The sequence below is a fragment of the Halichoeres trimaculatus genome, unplaced genomic scaffold (genome assembly GCF_033239565.1).
Source record: "Halichoeres trimaculatus isolate MK-OKI-2021-1 unplaced genomic scaffold, fHalTri1.1 fHalTri1_scaffold_12, whole genome shotgun sequence".
Classification (NCBI taxonomy): Eukaryota; Metazoa; Chordata; class Actinopteri; order Labriformes; family Labridae; genus Halichoeres; species Halichoeres trimaculatus.
The window spans coordinates 23,605,612-23,623,967 of NW_027437190.1; the positions used below are offsets into that span (position 1 = coordinate 23,605,612).

At 39.1% G+C, this 18,356-nt stretch overlaps 2 protein-coding genes across 2 annotated transcripts; both read left to right on the plus strand.

Annotated features, from left to right (window-relative positions):
* The first annotated feature begins 7,553 nt into the window (after positions 1-7,553).
* rps9 (ribosomal protein S9) lies at positions 7,554-10,014 on the plus strand. The gene is made up of 5 exons (XM_074683771.1): positions 7,554-7,668; positions 8,587-8,699; positions 8,784-8,906; positions 9,084-9,270; positions 9,757-10,014. The coding sequence occupies exons 2-5, from the start codon at positions 8,603-8,605 to the stop codon at positions 9,932-9,934; spliced, it is 585 nt and encodes a 194-aa protein (XP_074539872.1). The 5' UTR covers positions 7,554-7,668; positions 8,587-8,602; the 3' UTR covers positions 9,935-10,014.
* A 213-nt stretch (positions 10,015-10,227) lies between these two features.
* On the plus strand, positions 10,228-18,275 carry mboat7 (membrane bound O-acyltransferase domain containing 7). Its single transcript, XM_074684401.1, has 9 exons — positions 10,228-10,371; positions 11,222-11,301; positions 12,563-12,692; positions 13,096-13,222; positions 13,312-13,468; positions 13,839-14,034; positions 14,668-14,820; positions 14,954-15,130; positions 15,908-18,275. The coding sequence occupies exons 2-9, from the start codon at positions 11,226-11,228 to the stop codon at positions 16,305-16,307; spliced, it is 1,416 nt and encodes a 471-aa protein (XP_074540502.1). The 5' UTR covers positions 10,228-10,371; positions 11,222-11,225; the 3' UTR covers positions 16,308-18,275.
* Positions 18,276-18,356: the final 81 nt, after the last annotated feature.

Here is an 18,356-nt window from a genome sequence, read left to right on the forward strand (position 1 = left end):
GGTTGAGTTGGGTGGTGGTGTCATGTCACGATGCAGAATAATTTTTCTGGACCTGAGCGATATTTCAGGGGAGGAAAGGGGGTCATCTGGTCAGCATCCCCCTTTGACCCCCGCCCTCCATGGTGGCGTCTCAACTTTCCCCACACGAAAATCAGCGCAGACCCAAGTTTGTCAGGGGCTCTAGTAATAGAATATATAGATGGGGCCACAAAACACCATTTATAAGAGGAGGCAAAGAGATTGGTAGGAGCAGGACAAAGAGCTGGCCTGCCAAAAAGATCAGACTAAACACATCTGTCCTGGTCCTGACAGAGATTTGATTAGCGTTTTTCAAAGCTTAACAACACTGCAAAAGAAGATCAATAATATTTCTTTTTTTTTTTTCATTAAAGATAACTCTGATAGCAAATGATTTAAACCTTATTTTAAATGTTGTCACATTTTCAAAGCATTTTATGAAGGTTTAGAGTCCTGCTGGTAGCTCCATCAATCTGTTCTACATAAGCTAATTCTAGTATGCTAACATGGTCAGATATTTCTAAAGTGCTAGTTATAAGCGAGTTAATTGTAAATCATTTTTACAATCTGAGCATTTCAACAAGCTTAACTTTAGTTTATTTTCTTAGAATTTTTACATCTTAGCTCTTTCTGTATCACATAAGTGTGGAATGCTAAATCTTAGTGTACGCTGTTAGAAAATTTCATTTCATAGGCTACAAACAACACCAAATTTTGTGTTAGCATGATTACATGCTAAATCTTAGCTTTGATTCTGACAATTTAACATGTTATACTTAAGTTTGTGCTGTCAAATCAAAGTGTTTAGTTTTAGCTTGTTAGCTAAGGTGTCATTTCCTAGTTAGCTAATTATATAATTATGCTTACAATTTTTAACTTTTGACCTGATGATGTGTTGCACTTTTCAAAGCCACCTATCAAGTATGCCCGGACTTAATGTGAAGAAAAGGACTAACCACAAGCAGTGCTATGAAATAAGCAGAGCTAGACTGATAAGATATCGCAGGTTTGTGAAGAGAATTTTCAGAAATGGTGTGTGTTCTCACTTTTGGGACTAAATTTTTGTAATGTCTGAAAAGTGAATGAGGATTATGACAGGACCACTTCTGGTGTTTGAATCTGCTGGAAAATGAATATCCTATTAAGATACAATTGTTTTTGTTATTTTATGAATACCAAAATTAACTTTTCAATCTCACAAACCATAAAACTGTAAACCACAGAGTGCATGTCATGTTGTTTACATCCTCTACCAGCTTTAAACTGTCAATACAAACTCAACATTAGACAGCTACAATCTTGAAAAGTGATCTGTTTTATTGGTGGCTAAATAAGACACAGGGGAAAAGGAAAGTGGAGATTTATTTTCATCAACAAATCCCCCCTCAGCTGTCCCCCTGTCTCTGCTGAATTCCCGTACATGGACCGCACAGTGGAAGTGGGACTCTAAATATAGAAGGAAACTCTATCTGTCCATGTTTCTGTAACAGGACATATGGATGTACTACCCTGTGGCAGCAGGGGTTCTAGTCACATTTAAGTCAAGACAAGATCATGTTTAACTAGGGCATGAATTTCTGTTGTGAGTTTTCTCTTACCGTGTTACTGGATGTCAGAGCCTCAGCCCCATCGAGCTGAGCCCCCTGATAGACTCTGAGCTGAGGATGTTCAGGGTACTCTGAACTGGCATGGGCAGAGCTGAAGTCAAGAGGTGGGAGTCTGCCAGCAGGTGTTGGCGGGCCTTGACCTGGTGGAGGGTAGGTGGGGGGAGGGGCATAGACCTGGGGGAGGGCGGGGTCAGCACTGCCAGGGCCGGCCTCCTGTGTGGGGCCCCCCTGTGGAGAGAAAGAGAGAAAGCAGACACTGCTGATAAACCAGGTATCAAATGTCAGAGGTGTAAACAAACCAACCACCATTCTGGTATTGTTTTAACTTTTATACAATAAATAATTACTCTCTGTGGTTGACATGACTGGTCTGCTGGAAAGATTACTCCACGGCCCTAGTTTAATATTTCATGGCACTCCATAGATTCAGAAATAAATCATAAATCATACAAAATGAATTTAAACAGTGTGTTATGAAGTAACCATATAGGTTAAATTTAGCAATTCGATTAAAAAAACAGAGTGTAAAAGCATAAACACTGCTCCAGCCTTACAAGATTTAAACTTCAATTGATTCACAAACTGATGCATTTAAAAGCTAACCTCCAATGATATCATGTATACGGTAAAGTACAATGGAGTACATACAATGTATTTATAACATTTCAAGCAGTAATATGGATGAAATACTTGGTTAATAATCATTTGTTCAATAAACAAAACTTGTCTTCTAATATTTTGTTTCATGTGAAGGTAAAGCAGGAAAGTGACACACAGAAAGCCAGAACCAAAAATAAAAAAACTAGACTGAAATTTATGACTCTAAAAACCAAGAGAACTTAAATAAAAAACAAATAAGATAGATCAAAAGATATGTTAGTACAAAAATATATGACTTTTAATCCCTCATAGAGTCATCCCTTTTCAGTTTAGGTGACATAAAGTAAGATTTAGACACATATAAAGAACTGTTGAATTCAGTCAAACCAAGAACAAGTATAAGTAATTCCTTCAAGTGAGAGAAAGAGATGCAGAGGTGAGGAATGTTAGTGTTTAAATTTAAATTTATCTGAACTGTATTTAAATAGAGCTAAAAAATATCCAATACAGTCTTGACACAAGCAAACTATCCAGTTAAGAGCTAGAGCATTGTCTTACCCCTTTACTGCATTCCTGGACCTCTGCTGCATTGTCCAACAACTGCAGCATGTTTTAATGCCAGCTGACCACCCGCCTACTGCACCATAAGTGCTACTCATCCACCAATCACACCAAATGATTGTCAGAGCAAAAAGACCAGGGTGGGGGGCAGACCAGCTGTGGTCATCTGTAACTGTCAATCACATTAACTGCCTTCACTTTAAAGATACATGAACACACACTCAGCCCAGATGGCAGATAGAGCTCATCCCCCTGGATGGGGTATCTATGAATCTAAAAGGTCCTTCAGTTGCAAGTCAGTATATCATGCTAAAGGTTGATTCCAAGAATATCACATAGAGAGGCCAACATGGCTTTATGACTTCTACTGTAACACTTTTTGATCAATACACCCTAGCCTGCATCCTTCCTGTGCTTTGTAAATATGCCTGATTAACTTTTAACTAAAACAAGAGTTTAAATCTTCATGTTTAGTCGGTTTAGTTATCATGACATGTTCAATAATCAGCTATTTAACATCAAATGGCTCCTGGTGTGTATCTTGTATGTTAGTTTACAAATGGTATTTCTGTGAATGGGGGGGAAAAAGAAATACAGATGTACTGAAATATATTGTCTTGTATTAGCATATGTATTGTTTTCTGACAACTATGTCAACATCCACCTGGAACATTAAAAAAAACAGTAATTACGAACCTTTAGCAAGCAGTTTGTTTGCTTAGCTTAGTGCAACAGCTTCAAATAGGAGAAATCAGCTAGCTTACCTCACATTTTTGTACTCTTTGCTCATTATGTGGATTAAATATATAAGATATAGAAAATTAAGGTTGTGAAAATGTGTTGTTTTTGATCTCTTTTGCCTTCTTTCTTATTGTTTACAGTGTCTATGCTAAGCTAAGCTAACAAGTTACTGCAACTCCTCAATGTATTACTCCTTACATATTTCTGGTGATTTTCTGATGTCTTGTTTTTATCTTCACTCACTTGAAGGCTCACAGAGCTTCCTACGTCTCTCTTGTCTCACAGTCTGATTCATATTTATCAATACGTTGCCATATGAGCAAAATGCCACAAGTTTATCACCCAACTTTAGGTCTCGGACAGATCCTCTTTAATTGCAACTCAACTACTGCACTTAGAGGCGTGAAAACAGAGATATGTAGACACAGATTGTACAATTAAGAAGGAATTAGTTAGGAATGGTGATAGCAGGCCAAGTTTTAAAACTCCAAACAAAGACATCTGTCTGGCACTTTTAAGTATGTTGCTTGCTAAGCTTTGCTAATCACTAAACTCAAGGTAGGGGAGAAACAGTAGTATAAAGTATAAAGCTGGAATCTCTGTGGTTTTGACTTTTCTTAAAAGTTTTAGCCCATTATCATTACACTAGATATAAATTAAACAATTAATGGAGGTATCAGCCAGTTTTGTGCTGGCTTAGTTAACCAATCATATCAAAACAACGTGCCTGTATTGTGCTCCCTCTATCCAACAACTGTGAGACTATCTCGACCCTTCAGACGGATAAATCAAGAGAGTGATGTGAGTGACGATCACGCAATCACTTCCAGTCCTCCCCTCTGGCTTTACATTCCCACAGACTGTAAGTACCAGCCTTTGTGTCTTATCCAGTATCACAGTGTCAGAAGGCATCAGACTCTGTGTCCCCTTACTCTTTCTTAAAGGCTTTTTTGATACACATTTGCTCCTTCTTTTTCTCGTCTCCTTCCCCAGCTGTCAGCTCAGGGTCGGAGGTCAACGGCTCAGAGCCAGGTGCTTGCTGGGACAGCTGCCACAGGATTTACACACTGACAGAAACGTTAACTGCAGATGTGGCCTTTAAGTGTTGGAGTTTCAAATGTTAGCAGGCATGGAGCATGATTAAATGATTTCAGCTATTTCTTTCTTCCAAATGTACCACCTGCATCTTGCTTTTCTGCTGTAATTACTAAACTGATATATTTGGCTTTTATCAGGTACTTGGTTGTGAAGATGATAAGATGACAGGCGGAAGGCAGAGACTGACATTTGACAGTCCCTATAGTCCAGTTTTTAAAACCAAATTTCCTTTAATAGACGCGTTTTAACAGCACTCAGATACTCTGTGAAAAAATCTGAATTTGTAGTTTGAAAATGTTCTGTTTTACACAAGTTAAAAGTTAAGCATTTGCTGGGATTTTACATTTCAGTCCTCAGGGTCTGAACTTTTTTTTTTTTTTTTTAATTTCTCTTCTTCAAATTGCACCTCTGTTTACTCTGGTTTGCTCCAAATGCCCCCAGATTTTTCTTAGATAACAAAACAGTGTGAACAATATCACAAAACAGCTGAAAAAGTCAACATTTAAGTGCACAACAGGCAGGTTTTACACCTATCTTAAGTAGAGTTTACTGCAGGCAACAAGATAGGTGACAGAATCTCCTCCAGTGATTATCTGCTCAGAGGAGGAGGGCTAAAAATACAGCTGGTGTGAAGCACAGAGACAAGGTAGACACATACCAGATGAACTGTGGCACTAATGGTATGTCAGGGACACTTATACACACGCACACACACACAGCGGCTGCTGGCATCACTGACATGAGTGGACTAAAGATAACCCTAATGTGTCCTTACTTCAAAATAAATAAGATCTTTTACAATCAGTGGTCCTCACCAGGGCCTAGCTGGCCTGCTTAGTATTACTTTTTAAATCTATCCCAGTATAAACTTTTCAGACACTGATGAAAAAAAAAGACATCAGTAACATCAATAAAGTTTAAGACTTGGCACATTTATGTTACAAAAAGAAAAAAGAATCCTTTGTTTTTTCTAGAGGTGGGAGATGATTTCATGATGGGTTTTGTTTTATGTTTTTGCCAAACAAACATTCATAACTACCTTACAAGATAAATATATAGTGGACAAAATGAGTTGATTATGAATCATTACATTTATCATTTACCAAACCAAACTAATAAAATATAAGTGTAAGCTTTTGGATTTAGTGATTCTAGTGTAGCATGCGTTTCCTCTTTTTGTTTCCCCACTGTGGTTTTTATTTTAAACTTTGGTTCGTTGCATTTGGTTTGATCACAAAAATCAGTATTTGATCATGAGGAACATATTTACCAGTTTTATGGATAAATTTTCAGTATTTTATTATTCATTAGTTGAGAAAGACTTTACCTGAACTATGCTGGGGTAGCATGTGGTTGTCTGTGGGTAGACAGGGAGTCCATAAGGCTGGAGAATCACAGTGGGTGAGGAGAGCATAGCCCAAAAACTACACTCAGGGAAACAAGGAACGTTGGATGATAAGAGGAGAAGGAAAAGCAAAGCAGGGTAAAGGTTGATATTCACACAGGACGGGCAGCCAGACTAGGAAAGAGGAAAAAACAGAAAAAAATCCCAACAGGAGAAAACAGAAGATCCAGGAGGGTGAGGGGAAGGTACTTTAAGACTGGATAAGCTCGCAGATAATTCAAAGTGGAAAATAAAAAGTCCCAAAAACAAGTGAGATCCTGTCTAGAAAAGACAGGATATAGAGCAGTGAAACAGAAAGCAAGTGAGCTTCTGTGTGTCCATCTGCTGATCATGCGGCCTGACAGACAGAAACACATGCTCACGGGGTCCCATTTCAGAGTTGTATAAATAGTCGCCCATGTCCTCTCTGAGTTTACCACCTTACCACCTTTACTCTTAGACATGCAAGACTTCTTATTGCTTGTACACACTCATACAATAACAACCTTTTAAACTGATGTTTGGCTGAAGAAGAAGTCATGATATTAAGTTACTCATGTTGACCCTTATAGTACTGTGAGGTTGCAGTTCTTATGAAGGATAACAAATATTTTTATGAAAGTGCAGGGAAGAGTGTTGTAAGTTTGTTTTGTTTTTGTTTTTGTTTTATATATAGTTGTGAGCCATGTCCGATTGAATAAACAAACAGTAACTCCATGTAAATCAACCTTTCAACAATCTAGGTTGTTGGCTGTAGGTAACTGCTGTAAGCGCAAAAATAAATAAATAAATAAAATAAAATTTTAAAAATGCATTATAAAACTGTGGTAATCTGACTCTGCCTCACTTTGAAATCTGGTTGAGGGAATTGGTGGATATCCTACATATTGAGAGTCTGAATTATAAACTATCAGGCAACCTAAACACTTTCTTTAAATTATGGAACCCAGTAATTCAATACATCTCAATCCAAAGGGCACCCTCCACCACCACCACCACCACCACACACCTTTTGGTACCCTCTTTAATAGAAAAGCAATAAAAAGTACTTATAAGTCATAATTGTCCAACTAATGTTTGTTTATTTGTTCATAATAAATGAACAACAACAACAACAACAACAACAACAACAACAACAACAACAACAACAACAATAATAATAATAATAATAATAATAATAATAATAATAATAATAATAATAATAATAATAATAATAATAATAACAATACTTTGTCATTGTCATAACTTGCAATACTTATTTATTTTCCTATATCCTATAGTTAATATTACGCCTTATTTTGGTCTTGTAGTTACTTTTGGTGTTAAAATGATTTTTTGAAAAAATCCAAGAAAATCTAAACCACTGTATCTAAAGTGTTAAAAATGATACCACGAAAAACAAAATTAAAAACGCATCTACGGGTGGGACACAGACTACAGAATCTATGATGGCGCAGACGTGCTCATTTACAGCTCGTAGATTTTAAGCCTCTAGCCTTTGTTTGTAGATGTGACCAACAGGTGGCGCTATATTCATCTTCCCAACTTCCGTTTTGACTACCAGAAGCACGATGGGATATGTAGTGCGCAGGCTGGCCCTATAAGTCAATGGGAACTTCCTTTTACGTCCTCTTTACTGCGCGAGCCTGAGCAAGACAGGTACGGACCTTAGCCTACTTACAAATATAAGAAGATGTTTAAGCCACGTTTGTCTTAAAATACTCAGGAGTTCAGGGGAGTTTAAAATAAAAGGTTTTTTTACGGGATAAAGGTCCTTTTAAAACGCTGCTTACCCCTTCAAGCGTTAGGAAAGCTAATTCGGTTAAGCTAACACTTGCATGCGACATCTAACATGTGGTCCGGTGCAATTGCGGCCTAGTCGTGTGGCAGTGGAGTTAGCGCTATTTATCGTATCTTTGTGAATTAAACATTCTAATAAATATTAGTTTCACTGTGAAGTTTATTCCTACTTTGTTATTTTATCTCACATGTCATAACTTAAATGAGCGACATCACAGAAAATCGAAATGTGAACATTATAGTACTGCTAACCGGTGCTAGTGTTGTCTGCTCAAATGTGTTTTAGCGGAATTACTCCAATGGAATAGATTAAGGATTCTGTTGATTAATGCGAATAGTTAGGAATTTGAAGGTAGCTGCAAATAAACGGAGGTTGCAACTTTTTATCAAAACCACACGCGGCGTTTTACGTGCCTGGTCCTTTTCCAAAAATCTATCGAATCTTGTCAGATATGTCCTTTTCTTACGTATTTACTCTTTTTTTGAGTTGATTTGTTGTATTCAAATCGCCGATTAGTTGAAATTTTATCAGTGCAACTTGACAATTTGATACATTTAGGCGATGAAGTTAAGCCGCACAGTGCAACTGTTATATTTCGTCAGATTTCAAACTCAAAGTCTCGCTTGCTCCTCACTTTATTTGAGTGAGGAGGAACCATCATAGCTTTGAGTATCATTATACTCAGCTTTAGTGCGCTGCCGGTCCTGTTTTGTTTTGTCTTTGTATTGTCTTGTATTATGAACTTGTAATGACGAACTCTATGTTGGTTGTTTTAGGCATTTGTAAGCCACCATGCCCGTTGCCAGGAGTTGGGTTTGTCGCAAGACGTATGTCACCCCCCGTCGTCCCTTCGAGAAGTCCCGTCTCGACCAGGAGTTGAAACTCATTGGTATGCTGGTATTCTATTGCTGTTCACACGTGTTCACTTAAACCCGCTGTGAAATTAAACTGACTTTTTCATTTCTTTTGATAGGCGAGTATGGCCTGAGGAACAAGCGTGAAGTGTGGAGGGTCAAGTTCACCCTTGCAAAGATTCGCAAAGCTGCCAGAGAGCTGCTCACTCTTGATGAAAAGGATCCCAAGCGTCTGTTTGAAGGTATTAAAAACAATCAAAAGAAAATGTGTTGTATTGGCCGATGATTTAAATATCAGCTTGTCAGACTTTCTTATGGTGTCATGAATTCCTCGTCAATGAGGCCAAAAGTGTCGTTGTACTGTAAACTCTAAGTAACAGTCGTCAGATTTTGTAACTTCCTTCTGTTTGGTTTGCCAGGTAATGCCTTGCTCAGGCGTCTGGTGAGGATCGGTGTGCTTGATGAGGGTAAGATGAAGCTCGATTACATCCTGGGTCTGAAGGTTGAAGATTTCTTGGAGAGGAGGCTTCAGACACAGGTCTTCAAGCTTGGGCTTGCCAAGAGCATCCACCATGCCCGTGTCCTTATCCGCCAGAGGCACATTCGGTAAGTTTTCATCCTCCGTAAACATAATAAAGGGAGGGGTTTATTAATCACAAGAGGAACTCATTAGAAACTCAATGCTTCCTCTTCCATCAGAGGACCATCAGTTCATAATGATCTCGGCTGAGGTCGGTTTAACTTTTCATCAAGGTCAATTCGGTATCAAAACCGTATACCTTGTCAGTAGACATTGCCCAGAGCCAATCCTGCCGCTGAGGGCTTGGACTGTGCCACCCAGGTGTTGTGGCTGTCAGGTAAGGGTTTGGGGGATTGCACCTCGGGCAATAAAGTTGTTTTTTCATAGTTTGTTACTCAGGCTGATGATTTAAGTACAAATTTCAGATTTTCTGTGGTGTCAAGAATTCCTCGTCAATGAAGCCTGCAGTAACCAATATTTTGTTTGAATGATAAATTTAACATAACATAACTGAAAATGTGGAGCAATAAATGTGCTTCCATGCCTCTTAAAGTATTGCTCTCTGTCTGCAGTGTGCGTAAGCAGGTGGTCAACATTCCCTCCTTCGTGGTACGCCTGGACAGCCAGAAGCACATTGACTTCTCCCTGAGGTCTCCATACGGTGGTGGACGCCCAGGCCGTGTCAAGAGAAAGAACGCCAAGAAGGGCCAGGGTGGAGCTGGAGGAGCTGACGACGAAGAGGAGGATTAAGAAGGATATTGTCCAGGAAATTTGATGTTCCTGTTCTGTCAAAACTTTCAATAAAAAATGTTGGGTTGACCAGAGAACAAGGTTGTGGTTTTTATTCTTAGTGAAAGGTAAAGGTGTACAAGTACTAACAATACTGAAGAATGAATATAAATTTATGGTGAAAGATAGTACGATCCTAGGCGGCCAAATATAGATTGTTGCAGAGTTTCTAAAAGGTATGAGCAAAGTGTGTTTGGCACCCCTGCAAGCGGAATGGTACAGTCCCCACCCTCTTTACAATAGTACAGTCCAACACTTGGGGGCGTCCAACTTAGTCAGCTACCGGGAAGTAAGCAACCTGTTATACACGATGCCTGCTGTTTGAATGTGTATCAGGGTGTGCAGTGCTCGAACAGAGACTACAGCAATTTAACCGTGGTGCATTTGTCGTTATAAATGTGAGTAAACGGCTCCCTTAACCGACGCTTGGTAGTTCATCATTTAGCTCCTGTGGTAGCAGCCAGGCTACTTAACGGTTAGTTTGAGCAGTGCTAACGTTTTTGTTGACAGAGGGTTAGGGTTAACTAAACGGCCAAGATCAGTGGTTCAGTCCTTACCTTTTATTTATTTTTTGTATTTAATTAACCATTATAAAGGCAGTAAGAATGGTTCATTTGGGATGTAATCCAATTTTTGTTTCGAGGTTACGCTGCTGCTAGCTAACGCCACCTCTGAAATTCAGTCACAGGTATAGTTGAAGAATGCATGTATATGGTCACTTACAATGGTACTCTCTCCTGTACTAAGCGTATGTACGAAGTCAAGAGGGTCCTTTAAGGTTCATTACGACAAACTCATAACGTCATTTGAAAACACGTTATAAGCCCAATAGCGCACGGTGTTTCAGCTGTTACTGTGTGTTCTTGCATGCAACTCAGGAAGTTACCTTGAATGGGAGTTTTTTTCTTGCTCCACAACTAGAAAAAATGTGAAATACACCCTGAGGAAAAGCACCCTGAGTGCTATAAATGAAAAAAGCAGCTTGTACCAAAATAAACCTTGCATGTATTGTGTTTAATTTTGCAAATTTATCCCAAAGTGAAAAGGTTTGACCGAAGACTCCCTGAAAACCTACTACAGGATTCAGAACCTGCAATTAATTCTACCAATAAAACAACCAGCTTCACCAGATAGTAGTTGTTGCAAGTAAATGTGATCAACAACCATAACAGACTATCATATTATGCTTCTATTTAATGTTAATGTAGTCACTGTGTGAGACAGATTTCATCTGACCTGTGCCAACAGAGCGATGTCGCCTGATGAGCTGGTGTACTTGGGAGTCCTCGCTGCTTCCATCCCTGTGGGATACCTTTTTCGTTACCTCAGTAAGTATTTTGGTCAGGTTGCATTTGAAAACCAAGTTACAGACATGAATTGAATACTCAATTAAAAACATATGTTTTATTTCAATGTTTCTCAGTGCTGTTGGTGAGATACTGTACTCCACAGTCTCTCTGGCTCAGTTTCTCAAATAAGATGTCTTTCAAAATTTAAGCATCTTTGTGTGTTTTGCATTGTGACAGGAAATAGTCAAATAAAAACACAACATTGTTTTCTTCACACTTAATGACAGACAAGATATCAAACACAATCAATATGATGTATTTATTTACGAATGGAGAATAACTTTTTGACTATGACTTAAAACTTGCCCCTGATCCATGTGTTTATATTTGGTAATCATTCACTGCAAGGAAAGCCTCTCATCCTTTATAGGGTAGAGGAAAGGAGAAATCTACTAAGCAGCATCTGTTCCTTGGACTCCTGTGGAGGATTAATTTTTATAAATCAAGTTTTGGAAAGCCATAAGTAAAAGTTTGGATAATTATAAGCAATCTTTGTTCAAGTCTAAGACTTCAGTGCCTTTTAACCTCATGCAAAGCTTCTTTGTGATTTCTTTGCATTACATTTGTCTCGTCAGTTTTGTATCTGATGCCCCTGCTTTATTGGCTCAACTGTTCCTTTGCACCTTTGTTCATGTTGTGAAAACATGCACTTACATATGCAAGACCTGTCTGTTGAGTGTAAACAAATAGTTTGCACACACAGAATTGCTCTCCCTTTAGATACTTTGGAAGAATGTTGAAATTAAAAGCACTAGTTCTGGTTGGCAGTGTAACTTAATGCAAAAGCACCAAGCTGCATCTGTCCACTGACCATGTGTGTTGTTATTTGTTGACATATGTACTATCTCCTAACTCTGAAATCATCACATAATGTCTACTCTGCACTTGGTTCCACTTGTCAGATCTGGCACTTTCACTAATCACAATACAACTCCAGAGCTGACCGTTTGGTTTGTGACTTTGGTTTGTTATAATTTAGATTTATATAAAAAGTATGACTTCACCAGAGCTATTTTTAACCTCTTTGCTTCTTTTTTTCTTCACACTTGAAGTGTCAAAGCTTGAGGCAATTTTTCTGCTCTGCTTTGACCCCAGATATTTTTTTCACAGCTGTGTTAACTTAGGCTATTTTTATTGATTGAGAGAGAGAAAATTACAGAGTTTGAGTGACAACTTTTTTTTGGCTCATGTGGTGGGTAGTTAACAGTAGCTAAAACACATCATTTTGCTTTCACTTCAGGTCCTCCTGTGAAACAAGGGGCAGCTCTTCTTCTGGGTCTCTCCATCATCATCGCCACCTGTAACATCCACACACTCCACTCTCTGGTGACAGTGATTGGAACATGGATTATCATAAAGAGCAGCTGGAGGTGAGGGATACAAACAGATTCTTTTACAAGGTTTTGTCACAGTGTAACACAGAATGCTTGCACAAATAGCACAGCAGTGTGCAGTAATTATAGTTTATTCACGGAGTCTATTGGTCTGGTAATGTATTAAGTCTAAGAGATGTCAGAAAGCGAAAGCAGAATAAAACTCTCAGAAAAGTGAAAATTTTGTTAAAAATCTGCTTTTCCAATGGACAAAAGTAGGTGACTGAGGTAACTTGGCAACTAGAGATTTCTGAGATGTTTCTAACTAAACTGTGAAGAAGACAATGATGATCATAGTAGTTGCAAATCAAAAACATATCTCAAATAGAATTGGAATAAACTTCTTATTAGAGTTCCCTGTTTAGCACTCACTCACTTAGGGCTCTTGTTTTTTTGCAAGGCATGCACCAGCTCTAAGTCTCGGCTGGACTTTCCTCTACCTCCTTTTCTTCCGGCTGGTCACTCGGTTTGGGCTTCCAGAGCCGACACCTTTTGCCAACGCTGTCCAGCTTCTTCTCACTCTCAAGGTACAGAAACATTACCAATGGATAGGTCTGGTGCAGTATCACACAGCATCTTGACATCTTTGTGTTGTGTTACCTGACTTTGAATGCAGATGGTGAGTCTCGCTAACGAGGTGCACAGCTTCCACATCGAGAAGAAAAAGGAAGTCAGCTCCTTTGCCAAGTCTCCTGTCATAGTTGGTCTGTCCCAGGAGCCGTCTCTCTATGATATTCTGTCCTATAGCTACTGTTATGTGGGAATAATGACCGGTAAGTCTGTGGAAACACCTGACACTTTGTAGAATTTTTCCCATTTATACTCATGTGTGTTGATGCTGATGTCTATTGTGTTTGCATGACTTTTAACTGATGTCTCTCTTTGTCTCACTCGCCGCTACTTGTCCAATATTGTGTGAGTCCATATTGTTTTCAGTACTGTTACATGTGATTTTCTCATACTTCTCTTTTTGCTTTTCTGTTGCTCTCCCTCACTACCTACGACACCTCATCTTACTTGAACCACACTGCCCCCCTCTGGTTCCTTTTGTGTCTTGCATTTCCCCAATAATCCATTTATGTTGATCACTGTCTTATCAAAACTGTCTTTATTCCCTTATCTCATTCCTTAATTTTCCTAAAGGTCCATTCTTCCGCTTCCAGACGTACGCCGACTGGCTGAAGCAGCCAACCCCACAGGCCTTGCCCTGCTGGGCGCCATGCCTGCAGCGTGTGAAGCTGGTTCCTGTCTACGGCGCTCTGTTTCTGGCTGTGAACTCTGTCTTTCCTCTGGCCTACGTTCGCACAGAGGAATTCCTTGATCGAAACTTTTTCTTCAGGTGCTCCAGCTACTTCTTTTATTCTGCTCTTTAAAAACAGTAAAGTTAACTGGTATTAGAGCCGTAGGGTTATTGTGACATTATTATAGTCAAAACATGAGGCATGAAATGATGTGTTAGCATTTCATAGTCACTCACTTATTCAAGGCAATGAGGAATATGATTCAATTCCAATAGTTTCTGTAAGTTAAAACTATTTTTTTAGAAAAAAAACGAGAAACAAAATATGAAACTTAAAGTATTTGTTTAGGGGGACTTTAAAGTCTCAGATTTGAGACTTTTTCCTTCATTAACCACAAAATGGCCGTTATTATAGGGGCTTAAGGTTTACCTACATAACACTTCTGTACACTACACAATACTAATTTTTGTTAAAGGTAATTTATTTGATTTCAAAGTATTTTGAGATTGCACTGAGACTTAAATAACCCTTAACTTGATCTAAAAAGGGCAACTCAGACTCTGTAGAATTCTTGAAGACATGTCACTTCCTCTGAAAGACTTCTTCAGACTTCAGTGACTTGAAGTCTGCTGATTGAGCCACTTGGTTGTAGCTGTTTGCTTTAGCTAAAGCCAAAGTAAGCACTGTTTCTTTTCTCTGATAAAGATAGATAACTCTCTCTGTGTCACCAGGTTCTTCTACATGATTGTTGTGTTCTTCGTGTTTCGGATGCGTTTCTATGCCGCCTGGTGTGGAGCTGAGGCTGGTTGTATCAGTGCTGGTCTGGGCTGCTATCCAGAGAAAGCACTGTCCAAACCTGGGGGAGGGCCCACTGTGAACTACAGGTACATTATCAGCAGAACAATAAGATTAGTGAAGAAGGATTTGTCAGTGTTTGCTCCCTGACATCTTGAGATTTAGGATTTCTGCTACTTTCTCCCCTCTTTTTCATGTTATCTTCTTCTTCTTTCTGATTAGTCCTGATCCCTCCACTGAAGAGAAATATGACTTCAGAACCATCCAGAACATCGACTGCTACAACACTGACTTTTGTGTGAAGGTTCGGCACGGCATGCGTTACTGGAACATGACTGTACAATGGTGGCTCCATCACTACATCTACCCAAATTCCCCCTTCAAAGCCTACACACTCAGGTAATGCTTTATCAGGTGGCGCTGATTTGCTTGAGTTGAATTCCTCAAGCTGATTTGCTCAAGGATTGTGCGTCTCTTATTCAAGCAGAAGTGATAAATCCTGCAACCTTTGATGAGGTGATATTGTTAATTTTGTATGAGAATTATTTTCAATATAAGCTATTGAAAGATAAAAACCAACAATGCTTTAAGCACTTTCTGTCAATGAAACGTCAATATTTCACTACCACCTCTGCGCTGTGTGTGCTCACTCCTATTCACATGTAAATGAATGCAAAGGGTCACAGTTGTATGGATTTATCACCAAATAAGGCTAATAACAGTGGAGCCCTTTGTCTTTGGCAAACTGCTGCTCGGAGACCTAAAACAAATCTTCTGGACTGTTTACAGCCATTGATTTGTTTCTCTAGTGAGTAATTTTGGCAGCAGGGTGATGTAAGTGCAAGCTCTTAAAAAATAACTACAGCAGAGTGTTTGTGGTAATGTTGGAATGTCTCACAAAGTGTCACAGATTTGTTATTTGTAAGTTTTTAACAGAAAAAGGATGAAACAAGGAAGGTGTGTTGCTAAAACAGGAAGCCAGATGAGGTTTAGTTGTCAGTGGGATCAGTTTACTGCTTGTTAGCAAGGGGAGGAATACAGAATATTACAGTCTTACTTGGTTGAATACATCCTTCATTTTTATTCCCTGTAAGACATAAGTTCAGGGAGTATTAAGTAAAATGTTAGTGACAATAATTAACATAAATAGCTTTTTGTTTTTGTTTTAACTCTCAGAGCTGGCTGGACCATGTTCATCAGCGCATATTGGCATGGACTCCACGCTGGATACTACCTCTCCTTCCTCACCATCCCCCTGTGCATCGCTGCTGAGTCTGCCATGGAGTCCTCAGTCCGATCCAAACTGGGCCCACAAGGGCAGAACATCTTCGACTGGGTCCACTGGTTTCTAAAGATGCGGGCGTACGACTACATGTGCATGGGCTTTGTGCTGCTGAAGGCGTCTGACACCATCAACTACTGGACGTCCATCTACTTCACCATGCACATCATCGCTGTGTGCTGCATCGTCATTGGCAAGGTCCTCAAAGGAGGGAAAGGGGACGTGAGGAGAGGGGGAAAGGAGGGAGACAAAAAGGAGAGTGGGGGAGAGAAAAGTGGAGAGAAGAATGACTGAGTGGAGAAAACAAGAAGTGGTTGGATTCAAGATACAAGAACGTTCAAGTTTGACCACAGCAACACTCAGCTTTAAAAAAGCAAACATCACATGCGTCAGATGAGATCTTGTTTGAAAAACAAAGTTCAAACAGATTCAGTTCAAACTGCAGCAAATTAGACAAAAGTGAGACACTGAAAAGGCCAACATTTTATATCCATGTACATATGCATCAAGTGCTGTGAACTCGGGGAAAAGGAATGTTTACGCTCACTGAATGTCACTTTCATAGTGTGAATGGAGAACGGGGTTTGAATAGTGAAGAGCTCCCGTCATCTTTGTGTCTGCCTGTACAGTATGTGTACTTTTATTACATGCCAACATTCCCAGTTTGAAACGGTTCACTGACCTGAGTGCAGGTTGAAATGAGGTTGTTGAAATATCAAGATGCTGTTAAGCTGCAGGTCAAGTCTAACGTTAAACCTCATTATGATCTTATAAGTGATTGAAAGGGAGGCACATTTAATTAGATTTCTCTGAAAAAGTTTTCAAAGACAAAACATTCCAACAGGACTCAGCAGTAAGGTGATACAGGACATCAATACTGGAGAAAAGGAAATAAACATTAGGTTTTTCATCTCCAGGGTTTCATTTTCTCAGCCTGTGTGAGAGCATTGTCAAAGTTTCATGCTTTTTAGTGGTCAGGAATTGAATATTCTACTATCATTTAGCATCTTAAATTCACACGTTCTTTTACACAGAAACCAGTGTGAACCAATGTGGAGTCATTTTCTTGTTCAATGTAACTTGTGACCTAAAGTGAGGCCCATTACATTAGTTTACATTTCATATATACAAGCACAGAGCTATATGAAATTCAACCATCCTTATAAAATTGTCCTGCTTTTTTGTTTCCTGTTTATGTTTATAGTTACCTCAAGCATTTTCCAAATTCATTGGTGTAATGACGGTGTATTTGCTTGTTTTCATTTCCTCCTATGATCCAGTGAATCTAATTTACTTAGAGTTTTTTTTTACCCCTAACTTGTTCTGCCTGTATTTGTAAGCAAATTACATCTCTCTAGGAACATAAGCACAGTCATCTCTGAAGCAGTGAGTCAGAACGAGTAAATGTGAAAGAAAGTCCATTCACTGCCAAACTGTCTCTCCGTACTGCCATCATGGACCATTTAGGGTTGGGACCAAACATTTGATAACAAAACTGTGTCAGTTCCACGGCGTAACTGCAAGCTGCAAATGTTGGTTATGAATTACAGCACAGTTAGAGCTGGGTGATGTGGTGGAAATGCAAATTTTAACCAAACACCATGTAAATCAGGCTATGGTTTCCCATAATCCTGCTGACACACAAGCAAAAGGAACCAAAGACATCCTCTCCTGTGTGTGGAAATCAAACTGGTGTTAAAAGCTGTAAACTATCACAGCTTCACATTATTTCTTACATTTATAAACAGAAAGTCTTTTGGTTGGAGTTTGCTCTGACAGCAGTTATTTCAAGAACAGCTTTTTATCATGGTGTGCTTCCGCTAAAAGTTTATAAAAGGTAAGTTTTGAGTGATCACCTAGCTCTAACTACAACAAACAAATGCTGTTCTTCTACTGTCAAACTGTAATTACTAATGCATCTCTTATCTGAATGAGCTTGTCTGGCCTCTCCAGTTGTTACAGATATAATTTGAATTACAAACAGACTATTTACTCTCTGTGTCCCAAAACCAGCCCTTTGTTTTCCAGTGATGACAGTGATATTAGACCCTCTGTTTCCCCCTTCTCCAGAGACTTTTAAGCTTCACATACCTCAGCGACTGTAACACCCCCTGCTTTGTAACAGTTGTCAAATACATATCAGCTTTCCTTGTGTATATAACTCGCATGACTTTTTTTTTTTGTCATTTTGGTGATGGCTGTCTGTGGTGGTTTATTTGTGTGTTTGTGAGTTGCAAATATGAATATTGTTATAAAGTTTTATTCATTTGCCAGATGGGGAAACAATTCACTCTTCATCATCTGTGAACACCTGCAGAGTTTCCTCCAAAAGTGTTTAATGTT